Source organism: Suncus etruscus, chromosome 4 (genome assembly GCF_024139225.1).
Source record: "Suncus etruscus isolate mSunEtr1 chromosome 4, mSunEtr1.pri.cur, whole genome shotgun sequence".
Classification (NCBI taxonomy): Eukaryota; Metazoa; Chordata; class Mammalia; order Eulipotyphla; family Soricidae; genus Suncus; species Suncus etruscus.
In genome coordinates, this window is record NC_064851.1 from 37,094,586 (window position 1) to 37,116,788 (window position 22,203).

Consider the following 22,203-nt stretch of genomic DNA (forward strand, 5'->3'; position numbering starts at 1 on the left):
CAAAAAAGTATTTACTGCTGGTGATCCATCTGCCTTTGACTCTACAAATGGCATCTGAAGGGATCGAGTGGGTGCAGAGCCATTCGGTGTTGAGGTGAAGGATAAATAAAGTTAAATGTAAAAAGGTGAGTTCTATAGGAGAGATAGGTCTTTCAGAAGAAAACTCGTGAATCCTCTGCTAAAAGATTATTTAAGACACTTTAGGAAAGAAAACAATGGCAAGAGGTGCTAGCTTCACTGTGGTGACCCATGAGCAATTAAATAATCTGGGTACCACTTTTAGTTCATGATGATAGCTCTGTATAGAAAGAAAGAAACAAAAAAAAAGTACATACATGTCCTTTTTAATGACTGTATTCTCTTAAGACCATATAAATTTCCACAGAAAGTGTTATGTCATTGAAAGAGAGTAAAGGAGCAAGGCACACATTTTGGTTCCCCAGAGGCCTTCAGTGATGCAGGGTGTTTGGAAGAAATCAGTGAAGTCGGGGATGCCAGTCATACTCCAAACAAAAAATGCACCCCTCTTCTACATACTTTGTAAGTACACAGGCAGGACTAGCACCTCTATCATAACATGTGGAAAAATGAGTTCAGGTGTAAAAGAATGATACAACAGACACATATTGCCTATGAGGTTGCTCAGGTCCCAAGGAGCCAGTTTTACAAACAACAAGATAAGGGTAGATGACAGTCTATATTATCACCTAGGTTCTACCTGTAGGGCACCCTAGATCACAGAGAATCAAATTCTTAAGCTTCCAGAAGCCTTATATGAAACAACCAAGGAAAGATGGGCAGCAAGAACTTTTAGATCTTTGGGTGTGTCTAAGACAGATTTTCCAAGTTAAATTTCTTTTATCTGAATTTAAAGTCGAAGAATCAGTAAATCGTGTTTTCTTTTTCATGGGTCATTTTTTAAAAGAGACTTGGAAATATGTGATTTAAAAATAATGCTATAACTTTTATGGAATTTGGGAATAGCTAGGGGGTAGAGACATGCCTTACATCAAGGTGCAAGGACTTAAATTCTATTCCAGTGCCATAAAGTAATCCCTGATTACTGAGAAATATAGTCTTGGAGACTTTCAGGCTCCATTAAGGTGGTTCTCTGTGGCCTCTAGCACCACTTGACCCAAATATCAGTGTCTCAGTGTGAGGGCTCTAACACTGATCCCTGTGGCTTAGTTGGCCAAGTGTTGCTGGACACACTGAGCACTACTTATGAATCTCTGGTACAGACACATACAAATAGAACTCATACAATCATAAAAATATGTTTTTTATTCTCATAAAGTTTTTGTCTTTTAAAAATTTATTTTGATGAAAATAATTTATTTAAGTAGCCATGGTTACAAACATGTTTGTAATTTGGTTTCTGCCATAAAATGGAAAGCCCCCTTCACCAATGCAACTTTTCTACCACCAATGTCCCCCATTTTCCTCCTCCCCAATCCCCTGCCTGTCTTTGAGTCAGGCATTGTATTCCCCTCTCTCTCTATCATTGTCATGGTAGTTGTTGTAGTTATTTCTCTAACTACACTTACCACTTGATATTATGGGCTGGTCCTTAAGGCCTTCATCTCTATTGTTTCTTGGTATTATTACTGTAGTGTCTTTTACTTTTTATAAATCCCACAGTGAGTGAAACTATTCTGTGTTTATCTCTCTCCCTCTGACTTATTTTATTCAACGTAATGGTCTCCATATCCATCCACATATAAGCAAATTTTATTACTTCACTTTTTCTAACTGATGCATAGTATTCCATTGAGTACATGTACCACAGTTTCTTTAGCCACCCACATATAAACATTTTTGAGGATTTAGACATTTTAACTAAGTGTTTACATACTCAAAGCATTCCCCATCAATACATAGGGAATAGAACAAGCAGTACTAAAATTTAGTCAAGAAAATCCTGAGAAAAAAGATTAGCTGTATCATGTTTGACTTCAAACTCTACTACAAAATTATAGAATCAAAACAGTAAGTCACAAAAAATAAAAGTAGAAACATAGGTCTGGAGAGAAGAAAACATACAGGAGGTAAGACACTTGTCTTATGCAGCCGCATCAGTCATAATCGTGATCAAATCCTTGGCACTACATATAGTTTTCTTAGTATCACCAGGAATCACCCATGAACATAGCCAAAAATAGCCTCAAAGCATTCTGAGAATATATCAAACCCACACATCCCCACATACGCATAGAAAGTTCCAAATCTTCACCTAATCCAGTGGTTCTCAAATAGTGGGGCGTGCCCCCCTGGAGGGCATGAAGCTCTGTAAAGGGGGGTGCCTTTGACCTTGGCAAACACTGTCATAACAAGTGTTTATGTCTCTGTATGTCTCTGGAGCTGAGAGTTGCTGTGTCCTGCTTCAAATCCCGCTTCGAAAGCTATGCATTGCAAAACATGCTCATTGTAGACATTAATCCAGACATCACCTCTGATTTAAAAAATCAGCTCAAATTATTTTATATATTTTTGTTTTGAAGGTTAAAGTTTTTTTTTAATAAAGATACTATTTACAGTCACACGGGGGGGTGTGAAAAATTTTTTTCTTCTTCCTAGGGGGGAATGACAGAAAATAATTGAGAAGCACTGACCTAATCACATGAGCTCAGAACTGGGAGAAATTCCTGAGCAACACTCTCCTTGCAAAGAACTCTCCCTCATCACAAGGTAAAATGAGTGGTAATTAATGTAAATTAGACATACTATCATTTCATAATGTCTACATATATTGAACCAACATGTTTCACACCTGGGGCTAATATAATTTTATATATCAACTATCTTACTTAAAAATTGATTCTTGGGCTGGGGTCTGGAGCGATATATAGCACAGCGTTAGAGTGTTTGCCTTGCACACAGCCCATCCAAGACAGATGGTGGTTCTAATCCCAGTGTCCCATATGGTCCCCAAGCCAGGAGCAATTTCTGAGCTCATAGCTAGGAGTAACCCTTGAGTGTCACCAGTGTGGCCCAAAACAAAAACAGAAACAAAAATTTTGCTTCTTGGGGGTCTACATGATAGCACAGTAATAGGGCTTTGCATGTGGCCAACCCGGGACAGACCCAGATTCAATCCCTGGCATCCCATATGGTCCTCCGAGCCTGGCAGAAGAGATTTCTGAGCACAGAGCAAAGTTTTTGTTTTAAGCGCACACCAAAGAAAATAATAAATTGGTTCTTAAAAAACTATTTGGAGTCCTCTTTTCGACTGGAACCATGGAGGGCGCAGAAGAAAAGAAAAAGAAGGCTCCTGCTAAGCCGGCAGCAGCAGCAGCAACCCTAGAGAAGAAAAAGAAGCTTCCTGATGTTCCAGAAACCTTGAAGAAAACGAGCAAGAATTTCACAGAGCTGAAGATTAAGAGCCTGAGAAAGAAGTTTGCCCAAAGATGCTCCAAAAGGCGAGGAGAAAGCTGATCTATGAAAAAGCTAAGCATTATCACAAGAAGTATAGACAGATGTATAGGACAGAGATTCGGATGGCTAGGATGGCGAGAAAACTGGCAACTTTTACGTTCCTGCTGAACCCAAATTGGCTTTTGTCATCAGGATCAGAGGTATCAATGGTGTGAGCTCTAAGGTCCGAAAGGTGCTGCAACTTCTTAGCCTTCAACAGATCTTCAATGGAACCTTTGTTAAGCTCAACAAGGCTTCAACCCTATATTGCATGGGGGTATCCAAACCTGAAATCAGTAAATGAGTTGATCTATAAGCGTGGTTATGGCGAAATCCACAAGAAGCGAATTGCTCTAACAGATAATGCATTGATTGCCAGAACTCTTGGTAAATACAGCATTGTTTGCACGGAAGATCTGATTCATGAGATCTACACTGTTGGAAAACGCTTCTAAGAGGCAAACAACTTCCTCTGGCCCTTTAAGTTATATTCTCCTCGAGGTGGGATGAAGAAAAAGACCACCCATTTTGTAGAAGGTGGAGATGCTGGCAACAGGGAAGAACAGATCAACCGGCTGATTAGACGGATGAACTAAGGTACCTACCATATTTTTGTAATCTGGTCAATTAATAAACAGTTGCTTTCAAATTGGAAAAAAAAATATTTTGGAGGAAAACCCAACAAAACTCTTCCCCTGGCAAGCAGATCTTGCCTTCAAAAATTAGTACTGGGGAACATATTTTCTCCCTGTACAGGTGTTGAAGGGGCCAACTGAGGTATACTGTAATACTGTCACTGGCAGCACTGGACTGTGACATATAGTTGTGCTATTGGGCCCAGCTCCCATTAAATTGACAGGAACTTGGGTAAGTTGCATAGTTCCTTGGTATCTCATCTGTCCCCTAGTGAACAAATACAGATATAGCAGAGTAGAATTTTGGGCTGGCACTATCTAACTAAATATATAATATGAGCCACTATATGATGAGCATTTTCTAGCAATTGCGTTTCACAAAGCAAAGAGGAATATTTAATAATATCTAACCCACAATACCCCAACTCTTACTGTTTCCATATGTAATAATATTAATTTTTATTGATATATTTAATATTTTCTTCTTAAATTCTCAAAATCCAGTGTGTGATTTATATATTTAGCTCATCTCAGTAAATTCATCTCAATCCTGTGTCAATTAGAATTTACTTTGATTAGCTCATCACAGTGACTTAGACAAAACTAAATTCTCTAGCACATAAGAAAAGACTGGAGAGATAGCACAGGAGTAAAGAAGTTTTTTCATATATCAGGCTTTGTTTTGATCCCCAGCACTGTATATTGCCCACCCCACCCCTGCCCTGACAGGGTTCAATCTTGTCCATAGAGTAACCAGAATATCTGTAGATTATTTAGGGTAAATATAGGGATTCATCCTACAGGTACATTCACAGGAAGAATATAGAATCTATTATCATTGGCCTGATCAACAAATACATTAAGAAGAAAATCTGACTTGAGTGTTTTGGTGATATTAAGAAAGTACAGAACTAAATATCCAAGCCAAAGTCAACAGCAATGAAATCATGAAACCCAAACTTTAAAAATCAAAATTTAAAATTCGCCTGTTATACTGTCAGACTAGGAGAGGGAAGTGGCCTCGGATGCATTCTGGGAATATTAGCAGAGAAAGGATCGACACTGGTAGCGGGATTGGCCCCAGATATTGTATGTCTGAAACTCAACTATGAAGAACTTTGTAAATCACAATGATTTCAATTAAAAAAATTAAAAAAAAAAACCTGAAACTTAACCCACAGATGAAGAGGAAGAGAGCTCTGAACAGTGGTTGGATCTGTCTTCTAATTCCAAATTTTTTGCTGACTTATTTGCAAGCCTTTGCACAAGTTTCTGAATCTCTCTTCCCTTCACTGCCTCCCATATAAAATAAACAATTCGAACTAGAAGTTTTATTTCAGCATTCAATTTCTATGATTTTCTAAGAAGTGATTTGATTTATATGTGTCAGTATTCAAACTCACAGTGCTGTCATGTTCTACAATCATTTCCCCTTCCTAAATGTTCTAAGATTAGGTTCTGATTATGATTCTGGCTGTACTGTGGGCTGGCCACAGCTGTTTTTCTTGAGCATTGTCAACTTTGCTGATTGTACAACTCTATACTTTTAAGTTTAAATTACTCTATATACTTAAATTTAAATTACTTTCCTCCAGTGTTAATAGTCTCCCTTTTAAAATAAGACCTCTGTGCAATCTGAGACTAAAGTAGAGAAGATTGGAAAGCATCAATTGGAAAGAATCAAAGTGGATTCTTGAAACTAAAAAGAAGTGAGGTCATTTCTATTCACTTTCTTGTTACCAGATACAGTATTCTAGCTTTTAGAGGTATGGTGCCATATAAATATCAAGTATTTAAGAATATATTACATCTGAAGTGTGAAATCCACTCTGTATCTCATTATATATCTCTACTGATACCTCAGTTATGCTTGACAGATTATCTCATCACACTCCTATGTCAGCAGTAACTGAATGTTGCTTTATATAATAGAAGTGGAGTAAATGATCATTACAGACTTATATAGATTCTCTATTTTAAGCAGATATTTTGATCCTCTGGTATGAGTAATGTTATAAGAGATGGTATTAGGCTGGGATATTCCTACAAAGTAGCTGTTGGCAGAAAAGACAAAGCCATTGCCTATTGATTGGACTACAACATTAAGAGTTTCCCAGAGATTGGTTCCCTTTAATCAAGTCTGTCTTCTGGGGGGGGAGGGGACAACACCAGAAACAAAACTGGTTTTGTTATATGTATATATATATATATATATATATACACATATACATATATAGTTGACAAGTGGTCACATTCTTTTAATTGCCATCTCTGGTCCTTCACCTTTAAGACTTAGATTTTATTGGGGGTTTGGTGCCATATTGGCTGTGCTCAGTCCTTGATTCTGACTCTTAGCTAATCCATTATGTCTCTGATTGGTTCCTTTGTAACTTGATCTTATTTGTAATTCTGATGAGCAGGAAGGGAATGGTGTTAAGGATGAGGTCCCAAGGGGATACTGCGTCCATGATGTCAAAAATCTCTGAATTGACTTCAAGAAAAGGGGAAGGAAGTGTGCTTGTTTTTAACAGAAAATTGTTGTCTACTTCTGTATATGTAGAGAATTCAGGGATATCTAAGTGTTCAACATTTCTGGTCCATCATTCAGGACCCTAACCTTGGTATGACGAACAAGGTTGAAATTCAATTTTCCTTGGAACTCTGCTATTCTTAAATTCTGGATCTGATCTTATGTTTTCTTGCCATCTGGCCATAGAATGTTTTTATAGGTTTCCAAAAACCTTTCATGTCTTAACTTATGTTGGTTTTAATCTTTTTGCTCTTGTCTAAAAGCATTAATAGTCCACAGCAACACCAATCCAAATTTCAGAGTTCTTATGGTAATTATTTCTCTTAACTAGCTTATATATTTAAGTATTATCCCTGGAAGCTTATTCCTTCCTTCCCGTATCTCACACCAATTTATTTTTGGTGACAGTTTTAACGAGACCATCATGGCTTTATTCTAATGGCTTATTGTTGGCCAGTGCATAATCTAGATATAAAAAATGCTTTTAAGAGTCTCTTTCCTGGAACCATTGTTATGGAATGACTTCTGCAAGAACTGTGCTGAGTCACTAAAGCTTTTCATGCAGGAGGTTTATAGAAGAGTGGTTTCTGTAACAATGTCTATTTAGGTAAAAGATGAATCCAAGGTAATAGAAGTTGAATTGTGATACAGCTGCAAAGCTGCCAATTGATAACTATAGGGCTGACCTGTTGTAAAGAGGTCACAGTTGAAGTCAGCAGACCATGACTATATCTCTCATATTGATAAGCATTTGATGGAAACAGGTATAAACTTGTGGGAAACCATTTTTTCTAGCCAAGAATAACTCCTGCAGAGAGAACTAAACATATGCCATCTAAGGCCAACATTTGTGATCAGCAATGCTACAGCTTCAAGAGACATCTGGATGCTGCACACAGGGCCTTTCACATGATCTGTTTTACTCTTACTTGGCTACGTGACAATACCACACACTGTGGATGACAGAGCAAATGATGGAACAAACCCAAGTTTTCTTGCTTTGATTTTGAGCTAAACATTCAGGATTTACTCCTGACCTGTGCTCAGGAACCACTCCTGGTGGGGTTTAGAGGACCAGATGGGATGCTGTGTTGGTGAGGTGCAAGACAAGCTTGCTACCCACTACACTATTACTCCAGACTCCAAGAAATTTCTGTGGGTATATGTCACCAAGTTTGTGTTATTATGGTGGTCTCTTTGGATTCTTCTTTTATTCTAGGCTGATTTCACTTTCTCAAGTTTATTATCATACCTTTCTTTTTTAAATTTGGTTAACTACATTTCTTACATGGGACTTTTCTACTGAAATCCTTTATATGATGTGGATAAACTATAAAAAGACTGTTTCCTTCATAGATGTTGAGGCAACTATAGAGACTTGAATACTTTCCTAAGAAAAAAGTCTGTGATCATTATATTCTCAGTAGGATTTCCATAATACCAAAAACCTTTAAGAATTCCTGATAATGAATCTGGAAAAATAGATAGATGAAAGTCTAGCTCCAACTAAATTAGAACAAAGTCTAAAAAGAGCACGAAGGATTAAGCTTCTCATATTTGGAAATAGAAAAATCTCTGTGTCTGGTAGAAGACTTGAGATTCACATCTTTAGACATTAACCTAACTGGGTTGCCATGTTCAAATTAGGCTAGCTTCATAGACTCACTTTCCTTGACTGAGATGTAACCAAGTCATGAAAGATTGGCTACACCCATCCTCACAGCACAAAACTGGCCATCTCAGGAGGAGAGGATGGGCCAAATTCCTGCCCTGATGAAGCCGTATTTGCTGTCTCCATCATGAAGAATCACAGTTTCCCCAATGGCCTGACTCATCAATGACTCTATTTCCTACAGGTATGCCAGTCTTACACATTTTAGGTACAGCAGATGTTGGGCTGATATCACCAGGGTTTTATTTGGTGCCAGTGCAGGGAACATCCTCCTTCTAAGAAAGCCTGGCAGCTATAACCACACCCACAAATTCAGTTGCCATGTTCAAACTGGCCTTCTTCCAGGAGTTTCTGAAGCTGAGTATGTGCCCCTAAAATTTGTTGTGTTGTAGCTTTGAATTTCTGGACATTTTAATTTGTTTGATACTGTCATCTATAAAGGAACACCTCGATTTAACAGAGTACACATATAACAAGAGCTTACTAAGCCTTAAAATAAAAAGAAATTATCCTAATTTTACGCATAAATGCAGATGGAATAAAAAATTTTAAGAGATGATACAAAAAGTCATGTCCATTCAGCCCCAAGTCTGAAAGAAAGGATATAGATCTATCTGGACAAAGGTCAGAAGGTTAAGAGTAGTTGAACTTTCTATAATTAAATCTTACAGGTAACAGTAAAGGGTACATTCTGTCTTAATAAAAAATAAGTAAAATGCGCTTTTAATAGAATTATTTCTATTTTATTGGGGAGGAACAAAGAGAAGGCACAGGAAAAAATAATGGCATGGCATGAACCTAAGTCTGATTTTGACAAAGAAAATGTAGGAGCACATTTTCTGAGGTCATCTTTATGACAAGTTATGAGGGAAAACTTTGAGCATTTGAGATACATTTTCAAGAATCTTTACTACCTAAACCCCCAAACCCCAAAGCATTGCTTTTTTTTTTTTTGTAGTACCACAGAAAACACTAGAGGCAATAAATGGGCCGGAATCCTCTATTTTGGGCATCCTGTAAAACTAGTGAGGTGTGGTTGGGATAAGGATTTTGTGAGAACAAAAGAGGAGGTTGTGAGCAACAGTTCAGCCTTGCAGATTATTTTAACAAGATCCACAGAAGACTTGCATACAAAAGCTCTAAGTGTTTTAGTACAGAATGCTTGGTTGGTGTTTACAAATCCAGCCAGTGCTTAAAGGAGCAGGTGAAATTTGAAGCCTGGTTTTCAACACATTACAATTCTAAGCACAAGAAAGTCTCCTTTAACAACAGGAAACTAGCCCTTGAAATGTTCACAGACTACAGGCTTTCTTGCCTTACACCTGGAAGATAAAGGCAATAGTTTCTTGCAAACTTGACAATGTTTTATAAGCTCAGGAAAAGCTAAATACATATTTGTGTAAAATGGGCCATACTTGCTAAGAATCTGCTCTATCTTGGATTTCTTTCTCTGAAGCAAATTACAGTGTTTCTAAAGTTTTGGAAAGGGTGCCCTTCTAAGAAGTGCTCAGATGGTTCTAGGATCATTCCTGGAGAAATTAGCCAATAGGACTGGACAATTCAGTGTATGGGGTGATGCAGTATCGTTGGGCCAATGGTACTGAGGCCTTTAGGTCTACAATCTGTAGTTCTAAGTAGTTATATGGTGTGAGGCATAAAACATGGATGTTCTTATGAATATAAGGCATGTACTCTTCAGCTATCACCTTGGCCCTTTAATTAAGGTTTTTATTCTATTTTGATATTTTTATGAGAATTTATGTTAAACTTGAAAGAGGAAGCCTATTTTCCCTTGCCAGCTGCTGTTAGTGGCTACATTTTAGCTGTGTTCATTCCACATATTTAACATTCCTTAAAATCCCTAGGCTCATTTTGAAAAGGGGAAATTAACAATTTTCAAGATCATAAATTCTGCCCCAGACCTTAGGTTCACCAACTGACATATAATGGGCACTTGGGCAATACATAAGTTAAATGTCCAAGTAGGTCACTTAAAAGTCCCTTATCTAGCCAGCCTGTGCTGTAAAATCCTCACATTGTTGGTAACATTACTGACAACTAACACAAAGATCCAGTTTTCCTACTTAAAAAAATTAATAAACTAACATAAAACAACCTTACTAGGCTTAATCCTATATACGTTTCTCCAAGAAAGGGTGTTATTTTCTCTTCTTAGAATAAAGTTTTCTGAAGGTTGGGGTGATATTAGAGTGGGTAGGGTGTTTGCCTTGCACACAGCCAACATGGGTTTGATCCCTGAGCCCAACTATTCCTGGGTGTGACCCCCAGAAACAAAATAATAAACTTTTTTAAATTTCTAACAACTCTGAGTCTGGGCATTTTTATTATTCAAGAAGTTCAAAAAATGAAAATCCACCTGTACACCTGGGAATCATGGACAAAAATAGAGACCCATAATCACTGTTCCTGATTCAAACCCAATGCCTCTTTGAACAGAAATATCAAATCAGGAGAGGAGTAAAGCATACTAGTAATGGATACAACATACTAGTAATTACATACTAGTAATAGGATACAACTTTCCTTTTCAAATTATTTTATCCTTCTTATCTTGTACTCTTTCCAAGCAGTCACTAGTTTGTGAATAGCCTTCTGCATGAAGATTAGCAAACCTCCAAACTCTTACCCATCCACAAAACCCAATGACTTTATACTTGAATGTAATAACTAGTAGAAAGCAGGATACTTTTGTTTGTTTGTTTTTTGGGTCATACCCAGCAGGGCTCTACACTCAGAAATCGCTCCTGGCAGACTTGGGGGACCATATGGGATGTTGGGATTCGAACCACCGACCTTCTGCTTGCAAGGCAAACACCTTACCTCCATGCTATCTCTCTGGTCCCAGGATACTTTTTTATATAGAGAAATTGCATTTAGATATTTATACACAGACACTTATATATTGATATTATTTATACAGGCATTGGAGCCAGAGAGAAACTGAAGTGCAAGTTGCCTTGCACATATTCAGCACCAGTATAATCCAGTTTTATCTTTAATACTTCCAAATGATCCCCCAGCATTTCCAGAAGATCTTTCAGCAGAGAGCCATAAACATTGCAAGATAAGTTTATAAAAAAAAACACACAAAATACTATATATAGACATTTCTATGTCAAGCATAAATATTATCATAGAGTTTATAAATCTTAGCCACTTTAATCCTCAACCTATGAGGTAGACTTTAACTTCACTTTCATTTACAGATGAAGAATCTTGCCATACAACTAGTAAAAAGTTGAACTATGAATTGAATGAGCTTAAGTGATTAAAACTATACTATGCTGGGCCAGAGAGATAGCACAGCGGTAGGACATTTGCCTTGCACATAGAAGACCCATGATGGATGGTGGTTCTAATCCCGGCACCTCATATGGTCCCCCATGCCTGCCAGGAGTGATTTCTGAGTGCAGAGCCAGAAGTAACCCCTGAGCGCCATCGAGTGTGACCAAAAAAAAACCCAATAAATAAATAAAACTATGCTATGCTACATTAAGCATTACAAAATCAATGAAGGAAAACCAGCAAATAATATGAAGTGCTCACACATAAGCATTCTTTACCAATGAGGTACCATATTTTCCGGCATAGAAGATGACTGGGAGTATAAGATGATCCCCTACTTTTCCTGTTAAAATATAGGTTTTGGGCTATATTTGCCATACTGTGAAGACTACCTCTCTTTTAATGCATACCAAATGGAAATTAAAAAAACGTAAAATTTGATTTTAATATGGAAATTAAAAAAAATTTTTTGGTATTTGGGCCAAACCTGTTGATGCTCAGGGGCTACTCCTGGCTATGTGCTCAGAAATCGCTCCTGCCTTGGGGGACCATATGGGACGCCGGGGGATTGAACCATGGTCCATCCTAGGCTAGCTCGGGCAAGGCAGAAGCCTTACTGCTTGCGCCACTGCTCCGGCCCTCACTATGGAAATTTTTAATTCAAATGTTTATGCAATGCATGTACTTAGCTAGAAAACTGTCACTTATAAACATAAGGCTATTTGTTATCAAATATGTAAACATAAAACAGTCATCTACATTGAGAGCAGGGAGAGGGCTCCACTAAGAGCAACTGGCTGGGGTACAGTGCATCCTCTGTGTCCCATATCCTCTGTGTCCCATAAAAGCTGAACAGAGGATATGCCAGCGGTAAGAGGGGGCAGATTACTCATCTCTGAAGCTGGAGTAAGTTTCTGTATGCCATATACCGGTGTATAAGACGACCCCAAACTTTTAAAAAGTTTTTCATGGATTAAAAATCATCTTATACACCGGAAAATATGGCATATCTTTTTTAAATTTAGGAAGGGTTTAACACAGGGAAGTTAGAATATCAAACATAGAAAAAAATTTATAGGGCCGGAGAGATAGCATGGAGGTAGGGTGTTTGCCTTGCATGCCAAAGGACAGTGGTTCAAATCCCGACATCCCATATGGTCCCCAGAGCCTGCCAGGAGTGATTTCTGAGTGTAGAGCCAGGAGTAACCCCTGAGTGCAGCCAGGTGTGACCCAAAAACCAAAAAAAAGAAAAAAATTTTTTTATAAAAGTTAAAAAAATTCGGTTTTCTAAAATTATAATAGTGAGGGACTAGAAAACGTACTTTGCATTGCAGAAGCCAAAAATAGGTTCAACCCTTGCACCTTACTTGGGCCCCCTGAGCTCTGCCAGAAGTGATTCCTGAGTGCAGAGTCAGGAGTATCCCTAGAGAACTGCTAAATATAGACACAATAGCAAAATACATAAAAGAAAATAGTAAGAAAGCAAAAGTATAGTAGTCAGTTGGTGTAAATATAATATTCAAGTCTTATGCATTTTAATCTTCAATTATATGTTTATTTCTGATTATAACATATTAAGCATTCAATTTGAAAGAGTGAGAAAATCACATGGCAAAACATTAAGACCACTTGTAATCTCACTATATCCAGAAATTCTCATTCTTATTTTCATGCATTTTTTTCCTGGTCTTCTTTCTATATATTCATTTATGTTTTGACACAGTAGTTATTAAATGTTGCTGTTTATGCTATAGTGATGCTTATTTAGAGAAAATCAATTTTTTCAGTGCACCAATGTGTCTTAAATATTCTTTCAATGCCGTGAAAATCACAAAATCAATACTTCAATATCACAAAAGTAGTATCTAAGTAGAATGATCATCCAACAGTGCATAAGCTAGAGTGTTCTTAAAAATCCAAATATTCTGACTGAACTCACAATGGTGATATTTTTTCAAATATGATTTTGTTCATGCATTTTATGCATTACCTAGAAACTAAATTTTCTTAGTAAACAACAGTAGGCTACTAGCTTTTTAAACTTGTTCACAACTCATTAGATACAATATTTCCATTAAGTTTTTATGGATTGATTCTAAAACTTTCCTTGGATAAGAATGCACAAGACATCTACAACAAAATATTTATCATAATTTTGGTACTTTTCAGCATTTGTGAAGTAAACTGTATCCACAAATCATGCTACAATGATTCCTAAACACAAAAGATCTTGCTGGGATAGGCATAAAAGAAATTCTTCTATACAGGAGGGAAATGGATTCTATAAATCAACATACTAGGTTGAAAATTTATTATGATTTCCAGCATTACAAATGGCATAAAGAATCCCTTAAACTCCTACTGGTGTCAACAACGTCACAGCCTTGAAGCCAACTTCCTCTTGACCGTACCAGTAATTTTGCCAAATGGGTTGTCTAATGGTAACAAGACCTGTGGGGGAAATCACCTGGTTAATTCAGAGATATTAAAATAGACTTCTCTCCTCCCAGGAACTGCCAAGAGTGACTCCTTCCTTAGTGTAGAGCCAGGACTAAGCCCAGAACACAGCTAGATGTGGTCCAATCTTCCCCTCAATAAATAAAATAGACCTCACCTTTTCTCCTATGAATGATTGTCAAATCATCTTTAATAACAATTTACTAACAGGGAAAAATATGTGTCCTGTGTAAAGTACTTTAACTATATTAATGTCTTATTTTTTCTGGCAATAAAGAAATGAGTCAATCTACCTAAAATGGAAGAGATCATAAAAATTTTTAAACATGAAGATATTAGTGTTTCTCAATGTCCATTTTTTAAAATTAGAGTGAAGTGAACATAATTTCTCTGTTTCATGATGACTCACTTTGACATCAATCATTGTCCAAAGCTATATTACCACCATGCCCTTGCAAGCAGCAGAGGTCTTCAGAGCTTTTGTCCCAGTGTTAAATGATGCTAGACAATTGTGAACTCAGAGTTCTCTCTTCCCACCCTGTCATTTGTTAACTTCCCTTCTGTGTCAGTGTGTCCCACTCCCTGCTGCTGCTGTGCTGTTTTATTTTGTATATATAACTGCTGGGTGAATGCCCAATAGAAAATTCAGCCATCCTAAAGGGCCGAAAAAGATATAGGGACAGCTTGTTGACCACTCAGGTGCTAGTTATAAAGGGTTGAGCCCCAAAAAACTCAACATTTATGCTTCCAGATCCCTTGTAGTGAACTCCAGGAGGAAGCTGATTAAAGGTAAAGGTGACCTCAACCTACCAGGCAGCTTTCATTCAGGAAAAAGTACAGGCCTGAGATATCAGTGGGCCTTGAGGTAAAATTGGTTCTCCTTGTAGACAGTTCTAAATGAAGTCTTGTTCCACTATTAAACCACCAACCCTTTATTTTTCTGTCTTTGGTGCACTTATTTTGGTTTTGGTGAACTTAGTATTGCCTTTGTTCCTCTCTTGCTCTTTAGAAGGTAGCGCTTTAAAAAGAGATGCTATTTTCTTTAATGGGATTGTTTTGATCAGCATCCTTCCCCTCCCTCGTAAGTAAAGCATGATGTGCTCCTTTCAGCTGAATAAACTGCATGTGGATGGAGGTTGTTCTCTGCAACTCAGGGTTGAATATCAGCACTGCAGGGGAAAACAGAACTGGTATTTGATTTAATCTTTTACCAGTGTCCCCAAGAACACACCAGTGCCAGGTCCAAGGGAACCATCTACAAAATTTGCAGAATTAGAATGATGTACTTGATCAGAGGGGTTCTGATAAACAAGTCTCTTGATTTAGTAGACCTTTGAGAAAAAGGAACTTTCAGAACAACCCTTCATTGATCTTATCCACCAAAAGTACGATTCAATGGCAGCAGAACCACATGAATAAAAAAAGGTCATTCCCAGCTCTTAACACTCATACATTAAGTTACCAAAATGGTGTTTTCAAACTCTAAAAGCCCAAAGAAGGAATCAAGTAAACTAATCTTGCCCCTGTGAAAGTGTTCAGGAGAGGTGGGACATTCCTGGACTCCTTGGACTGACCACAACTGAGTATTTGTTGGGACATTAGTCAGCCTTAATAGAAACATTGATTTACTTTAACCTTCAGCCAAGACTAAAACCAAATAAGAGTAAATGCTTTTTCCAACACAGGCATTCCTTTCAAAATGGGAATCTCATCTTACTATTTAATATAATCTCATCTCTAATTGTAATTAGAAACACAACTACTCTTTCATCTGCTCAGTGTCTATATTATGATCCTGAATTAACTACTTAATCAAAAGCTAGAGGTTATGGACAGATGGACTTTTTTTTTCCCTGCTGCTTGCTTCACAACAAAAGAATAATGTGACCTTGTGTGGCACTTCTCTGAGAAGTAGATCTTGGGACTATTTCTTTGGGTACATTCTATTCTTTCTTTATATTCTATTCTCTGCAACTTCTAACTCTCCCCTGTAATCATTCATCCACTTGTACAGTCCTCCAGCTTCTGGTCTTGGAAGGCCTACAATCTAAGAGTGTTCCAATCAATATAAACTATAAATATCCCAGAAAAATAGCTACTAAGAATTTTAATAATATCTGGGGCCAGAACGATAGCACATAGGTAGGGTGTTTGCCTTGCATGCAGCTGACCTGAATTTGATCCCTGTCATCCAATATAGTCCCCAAAGCCTGACAGGAGTAATTTCGTAGTGCAGGAATATCCCTGAATGCAGCTGAATGTGCCCCTCAAACAAAAAGTATATAAACAAATTTTAAAAATTAACAAAAAATCATTTTTGTAATATGTATCATCCAAACATATAAAGAGAGATCAAGGTTAAGTTGAAAGGAGAAGATATGCTGAAAATGTTTTAAATTTTTTTCTTACCTCTTCCTTGTTGATCAGTCCCATCTTGGACATGTCTATGTTAAAGTAATGAATGTTAGGAAGGCTGATTTCCATGTCTTCTATCTGGAATCCAAAATAGTATGTATTACATTGGATAACAGTATAATGGGAATCTACCTCTTCATCACTCCTTCTTCTCCTTTGACTATATTATGAAAATAGATGTTAGATAATTATAATAGCTCAAGTAGGTGGTCAGATATAGATACCTGTTAAGCCTTTATCCACCCCCCACCTTGTTGATACTCTTACTCTGGAATTTCACCTTGAGATGTTAAATATCTGCTGCCCTGGTAACCATTAGCCAATGCCTCTCCTAAGAGGAACATGACATATTTGGGCAAAAAAAATGAACTTCTGCTCTCTCCTTCTAAGGTTCTCACCTTATTTGAAAAAGGACAAGCTCACCATGTGATTGGACATTGTGTTTGAACCTGGACTAGGGATTGGTGCCCTGCTTTCCATATCTATTCTCCTCCTACCGTTCCTTAAACCTATAAATGATACCTCCCTAGATTGTCTGAGGCTTCCGGTTTCAGTCCGTATGGTAGAGCCCGGGCCCCAGCTGGCTGGAATCAATAAGCCTGCTTTACTTATTGCATTCTCTGAAGATCCGTGGTCTTTATGTGAGGCAGTGGGCTTTCTCGGACCATTAACAACACCACATTCTCAATCAATCAGATTGCACCTTTGTCTTCAAGACACTCTGATATTTCTATACTTTCCACACTCTTCTATCAGTCTGGATCATTCTTTTATATGTATATAAATATACATTACTTTATATATAATTACTTTAGTTAAGCAAACACCGTGGTTACAAAGTTATTTATGGTTGAGTTTCAGTCATAGAATGGTACACTACCTTTGGGGGTGGCTAATTCTTCTCCATTCCATGTAAAATTCAATTTCTCCAAAAACTAAAAAGTCCCTGGGTCAGATACCTCTTCAACATCCAGTCCACTTCATGGTAGCAATTAGATCAAGTTCTTAAATGATTTATTCTATTCTCCCTCTCGAAGGCTGTCCCTGTATACAGACCCGAGTTAAAAGTATAATTGGATTTTCCTGCACAAGACAGCCAAGAAGAATCCATCTGAACATAATCTCCAGGGCCCAAACCTGGAGAGCCAGTAAAGGACTGCTGCCTTGTTCCCTGTCTACTTTCCTGCACAAGACAGCCAAGAAGATACCGTTGAACACAATCTCCAGGGCCCAAACCCGGTAAGGGCCTCACGCAATAAGGCGGGTGCTGATCCCTGCCGTGGGATTGGGCACAGGAGAGCCATTTAAGGATTGCTGTCTTGTTTCCCGTCTACTTTCCTGCACAAGACAGCCAAGAAGAAGCTATCAAACACAATCTCCAGGGCCCAAACCAGGAGATCCATTAAAGGACTGCTTCCTTGCTCCCTGTCTACTTTCCTGCTTTCCTGCACAAGAGAGCCAAGAAGACGCCATTGAACACAATTTCTAGGGCCTAAACCCAGTAAGGGCCCCACTCAATAAGGTGGATGCTGATCCCTGCTGCCATTTAAGGATTGCTGCCTTGTTCCCTGTCTACTTTCCTGCACAAGATAGCCAAGAAGTAGCAATCAAACACAATATCCAGGGTCCAAACCTGGTAAGGGCCCCACCATTTAAGTTGGAGCCAGAGGAACATGGCCACACATCTTCTATCCCACGAACCTTCACACAGCACATAGTAGAAACGTGTTGTGTGTGTAAACATTTTATGGGATTATTATGTTACTGACCATACCCTGATCGGTGATTGTGCCCTACCCTAGGGTGTGACCTGGCATTCTGCCCCCACCCTAGGGTGGTACCTGATTCTGTTTCCACCATTGGGTGGTATCTGATCCCACCTTTGGGTGGTACCTGATTCTGGAGGATAAAAACAAAGATCTGTGGAAGGCGAGGGGCTTTTGGCTGAAACTGATGCTGAGGCATTGGACTTCAGTCTTGTCCACTGAATAAAGTTAATATTTCCACAAGCCTGACTGTCTGAGCTGTTTACCAGCTGCTTCACCTCAGAACCACCAGTTGAACAGGGTGGCAGACGCGTGCTCCAAGCTGGAGGGGAAAGACCCCATCCTCCATCCCTCCATCAGTCAACCTCTTCAGGGGTTGACTTGCAACGTTGCAATGAGGAAACAATGCAGGACAAAACCATGCATAGAGAATTAAGTTGACTTGAAAAGCCTCTCAGATAAGCTTAGAGTATTACTATGAAGGATGCTCAAAGAACTCAAAGCAAGCATAGATAGATCTGAACAGACCATAATGACAGAACTTACAACTAAAATAAGAGGTCTGAAAAACTCATTAGATTAAATGAACAGCTTGATGAAAAGCTTCTCCAAAGGAGTAACAACAGCAGCTGAGGACAGGGTCAGCAAGCCAGAGGATGAGATGCAGAACAACTCCATACATTAGAAGAGATTGGAAAAGAACCTTAAAGCAAGTGATCAGACAAATAATAAACTACTCAAAAAGTGTTAGCAGATGAAAACATAAGTCTTTGATAAACTCTACAGAAACAACATAGGAATCTTTGGAGTCCCAGAGACCTAGGAAGAGAATATTAAGAAGTGTTGGAAGAAGAGTAAGAAGAGAAAAAGGAGCAAGCAGAAGAATAAGAAGAGGAAGAAGGGGAAGAAGAATAAAAAGAAAAAAGGAAGAAGAGGAAGAAGAAAACGAAGAGAAGGAAGAAGAATAAAAGGGGGAAGAAGAATAGGAGAAAGGAAAAGAAGAGAAGAGGAAGAAGGAAAAGAAGAGAAGAAAAAAGAAGAAAAGAGGAGGAAGAGGAAGAAGAAAATTAAGAAGAGAAGGAGAAAGAAAAAAGGAAGAAGTAGAAGAGGAGAAGGAAAAAAGAGGAGGAGGAAGAAGTAGAAGAGGAAGAGCAAGAAGAGGAGGAAGAAGAAAAAGAAGAGAAGAAAAAATAAAATTGACTAAAGATTTATATTTTCCAGACACAAAAGAGAGGAAGGCTGGAAGTTACAGCTCACCTCATGAAGCTCACCACAAACAGAAATGAGTGTAGTTAGAGAAATAACTACATTGTGAACTATCCTAACAATCAGAATGTATGAGGGAAATAGAAAGCCTGTCTAGAGTACAGGTGGGGGTTGAGTGGGGAGGAGGGAGATTTGGGACATTGGTGATGGAAATGTTGCACTGGTGATGGGTGGTGTTCTTTACATGACTGAAACCCAAACACAATCATTATGTAATCAAGGTGTTTAAATAAAAAAATATATATATATAAATAAAAAATAAAGATTTATATTTTTAATTTCTTCTCTTATAATAGTGTCTTTGTTTAAGCACCGTGATTATAAACATGTTTGTAGTTAGGTTTCAGTTAAAAAATAAAAAAATAAAAATAAAGTAAAATAAAAAGAATTTTTAAAAGATTACTTAATTAATTCATAATAAATGGAAATGTGGTTGGTGGAGATTGAAAAATTTATATTCCAGAAATGAGTGAAAGTTATGAGTAAAATGGAATGAACACACACACACACACACACAAAACAACATATAATTGGAAGCTTACAGCTAGATATCCAAAGATTTAGAAGTTTTAAATCCAGAAATAGGATGGCAACTCAAAGGTCTGAAGTACATGTTTGGCATGTGGTGACTCCAAGTTCAATCCTTAGCACCATGTGATCCCTGAGCAATACTGAACCCCAGTGCTGAACCATCTGAGTATTGCTGAAGGAGATTCCCAACCTACCCTCCCACCCATGAGCACTACTTGGAGACTCCAGAAAAATAGAAATGAAATAAAAGTTATAAATCAAGTTAAAAACTAAGTGAAATTAAAATTAAGTGAAATATGATTTATTCTATAATAGATCATCTATAATAGCTATAATCTATAATAGCTGATCTTTTCAGGTCTCAATTTAATTCTCTGACTCCTTGGCACACTGTTCCAGGCCATAAAAGATTAGGAAGAGCCCTTCCTCTAGTCCAATGGCCACATATTGTATTTATTCCCATTTTGTTTCTTCACTTCTAAATAAGATATATGCAGTGTGCATAGAAATTTGTTCATAATTTTTGTTTTTACTATAATCTGGTCCTCCAACAGTCTGAAGGACACTGAACTGGCCCCTGTTTAAAAAGTTTGAGGAACCCTGATATTCCCTGACACATGCAATTTTCTCTTTTGAATTCTCATGAGTTGACACCTGAGTTTACATGTCAAGACTCATCCAGGCATCCTGCAAATATTTGGTCCCTTTGAAAACTCCCTATAGTCCTTAGAATATGCTAATAATATAATATTATTCTGTCCTATAAAGAAGTGTCTGAGAAAGGACCTTGTACAAGTGTTGTATGTATACTAAGAGTTCTTAAGGCAGACATTTTGAGGCTTGTATGTATTATTGAATGCTCTAGAATAAAAAACATGGGCTTTTACATGATTTGTTATTCTGTCCTTATCAAATGTTCAGCTAGTAGAGAGAAAGAACAACTCTTCAGTGCTGAGATATCGTGAGAGTCTCTTTCAGTCCCAGGTATAAGGGCAGGGGAACTCATTCTTTTTAGAATATGGACTTAGTTCAGGTCAACAACACCCTGCAACAATACCCCAATAGTTCTTTTTGTCTATGGACCATTATCCTTTTATTCCACTCACACTTCTTTCAGAGGGTCTTTCTAGATTACAAATCTGGTTTATTAGTGACTACTTCTTATTAATGGCTACTCAAGCTCCCAAGATAAAGCATAGACTTTATATAAGTCAAGGATGTCACACAATAACAAGAGCAATTTCAATATTTCTAGAGAAGGCTCTTCAGAAGACCCACTAAGATGTTCTCTTAGTGTGGGTAGCTGATTAAGAAATTCCTGAGAAATACCTCATTAGAAAGTGGGGAAGGCACTTAAGTCACACATGGCTGACCCAGGTTTGATCCTGAGCACCAAACATAGTTCCCAAGCCCACCAGGAGTCCTTTAAGTGCAGACCCAGGAGTAAGCCCTGAGCACTTTTAGACGTAACTTCAAACTTAAATAATAATAATAAAAAAAAGTGGGCTGGAGAGATAGCATGGAGGCAAGGTGTTTGCCTTACATGCCGAAGGATGGTGGTTCGAATTCCAGCATCCCATATGGTCCCCCGAGCCTTCCAGGAGTGATTTCTGAGCATAGAGCCAGAAGTAAGTCCTGAGCGGTGCCAGGTGTGGCCCAAAAACTGAAATAAATAAATAAATAATAAATAAATAAAATAATAGAAATAAAGTAAATATTAAAAATTCTCAAATAGTGGCTAGGAGGATATACAAAGAAACAGATCTTCATTTGAAATTTGTGTATGCGCACATATGCATGCATATGTGTGTTTCTGAGCACATGTTGACTAAATAACAGAATCCAATCATAAATACGACCTGATAAAGTAAAGCAGGCCCAGTATCAAAAATGTCTATTGATGATCAGAACGTGGATGGAAAGGAATTGACCATACAGTGAGATAGATAGAGTGAGATGGATAATAAAGGGCTTTTTTTTTTTTTTTTTTGGAAATTTTATTTTAGTAACCGATGTTGCCAGAGACAATCTTTAGTTAAGGAAAAAATGTATTCCAACTTGAAAATTCTTGTGTCTGCCACTTTGTTTTTTCTAAAATGGGGGAAAAAAAAAAACACCTCAATGTGTAAGTCATGGAATAATAAGTAAGTAAGGCTTCAGAGTTTGTTTCTTTTTTTTTTTTTTTTTTCAGAAAAAAAGACACAGCATTTT

The 22,203-nt window shown here is 37.8% G+C and overlaps 1 protein-coding gene and 1 pseudogene across 1 annotated transcript in view; one reads left to right on the forward strand and one right to left on the reverse strand.

Moving 5' to 3' along the window:
• The first annotated feature begins 3,237 nt into the window (after positions 1–3,237).
• On the forward strand, positions 3,238–4,076 carry LOC126005947 (60S ribosomal protein L7-like; annotated as a pseudogene).
• A 9,560-nt stretch (positions 4,077–13,636) lies between these two features.
• Positions 13,637–22,203, reverse strand: part of LOC126005944 (uricase) — a 50,146-nt gene continuing 41,579 nt past the window's right edge. Inside the window, exons 7-8 of the mRNA XM_049771276.1 lie at positions 16,424–16,507; positions 13,637–14,008 (exon numbers count right to left, since the gene is read on the reverse strand). Coding sequence (XP_049627233.1) covers positions 13,934–14,008; positions 16,424–16,507 — 159 coding nt within the window. The 3' untranslated portion in view covers positions 13,637–13,933. The remainder of the gene's footprint in view (positions 14,009–16,423; positions 16,508–22,203) is intronic.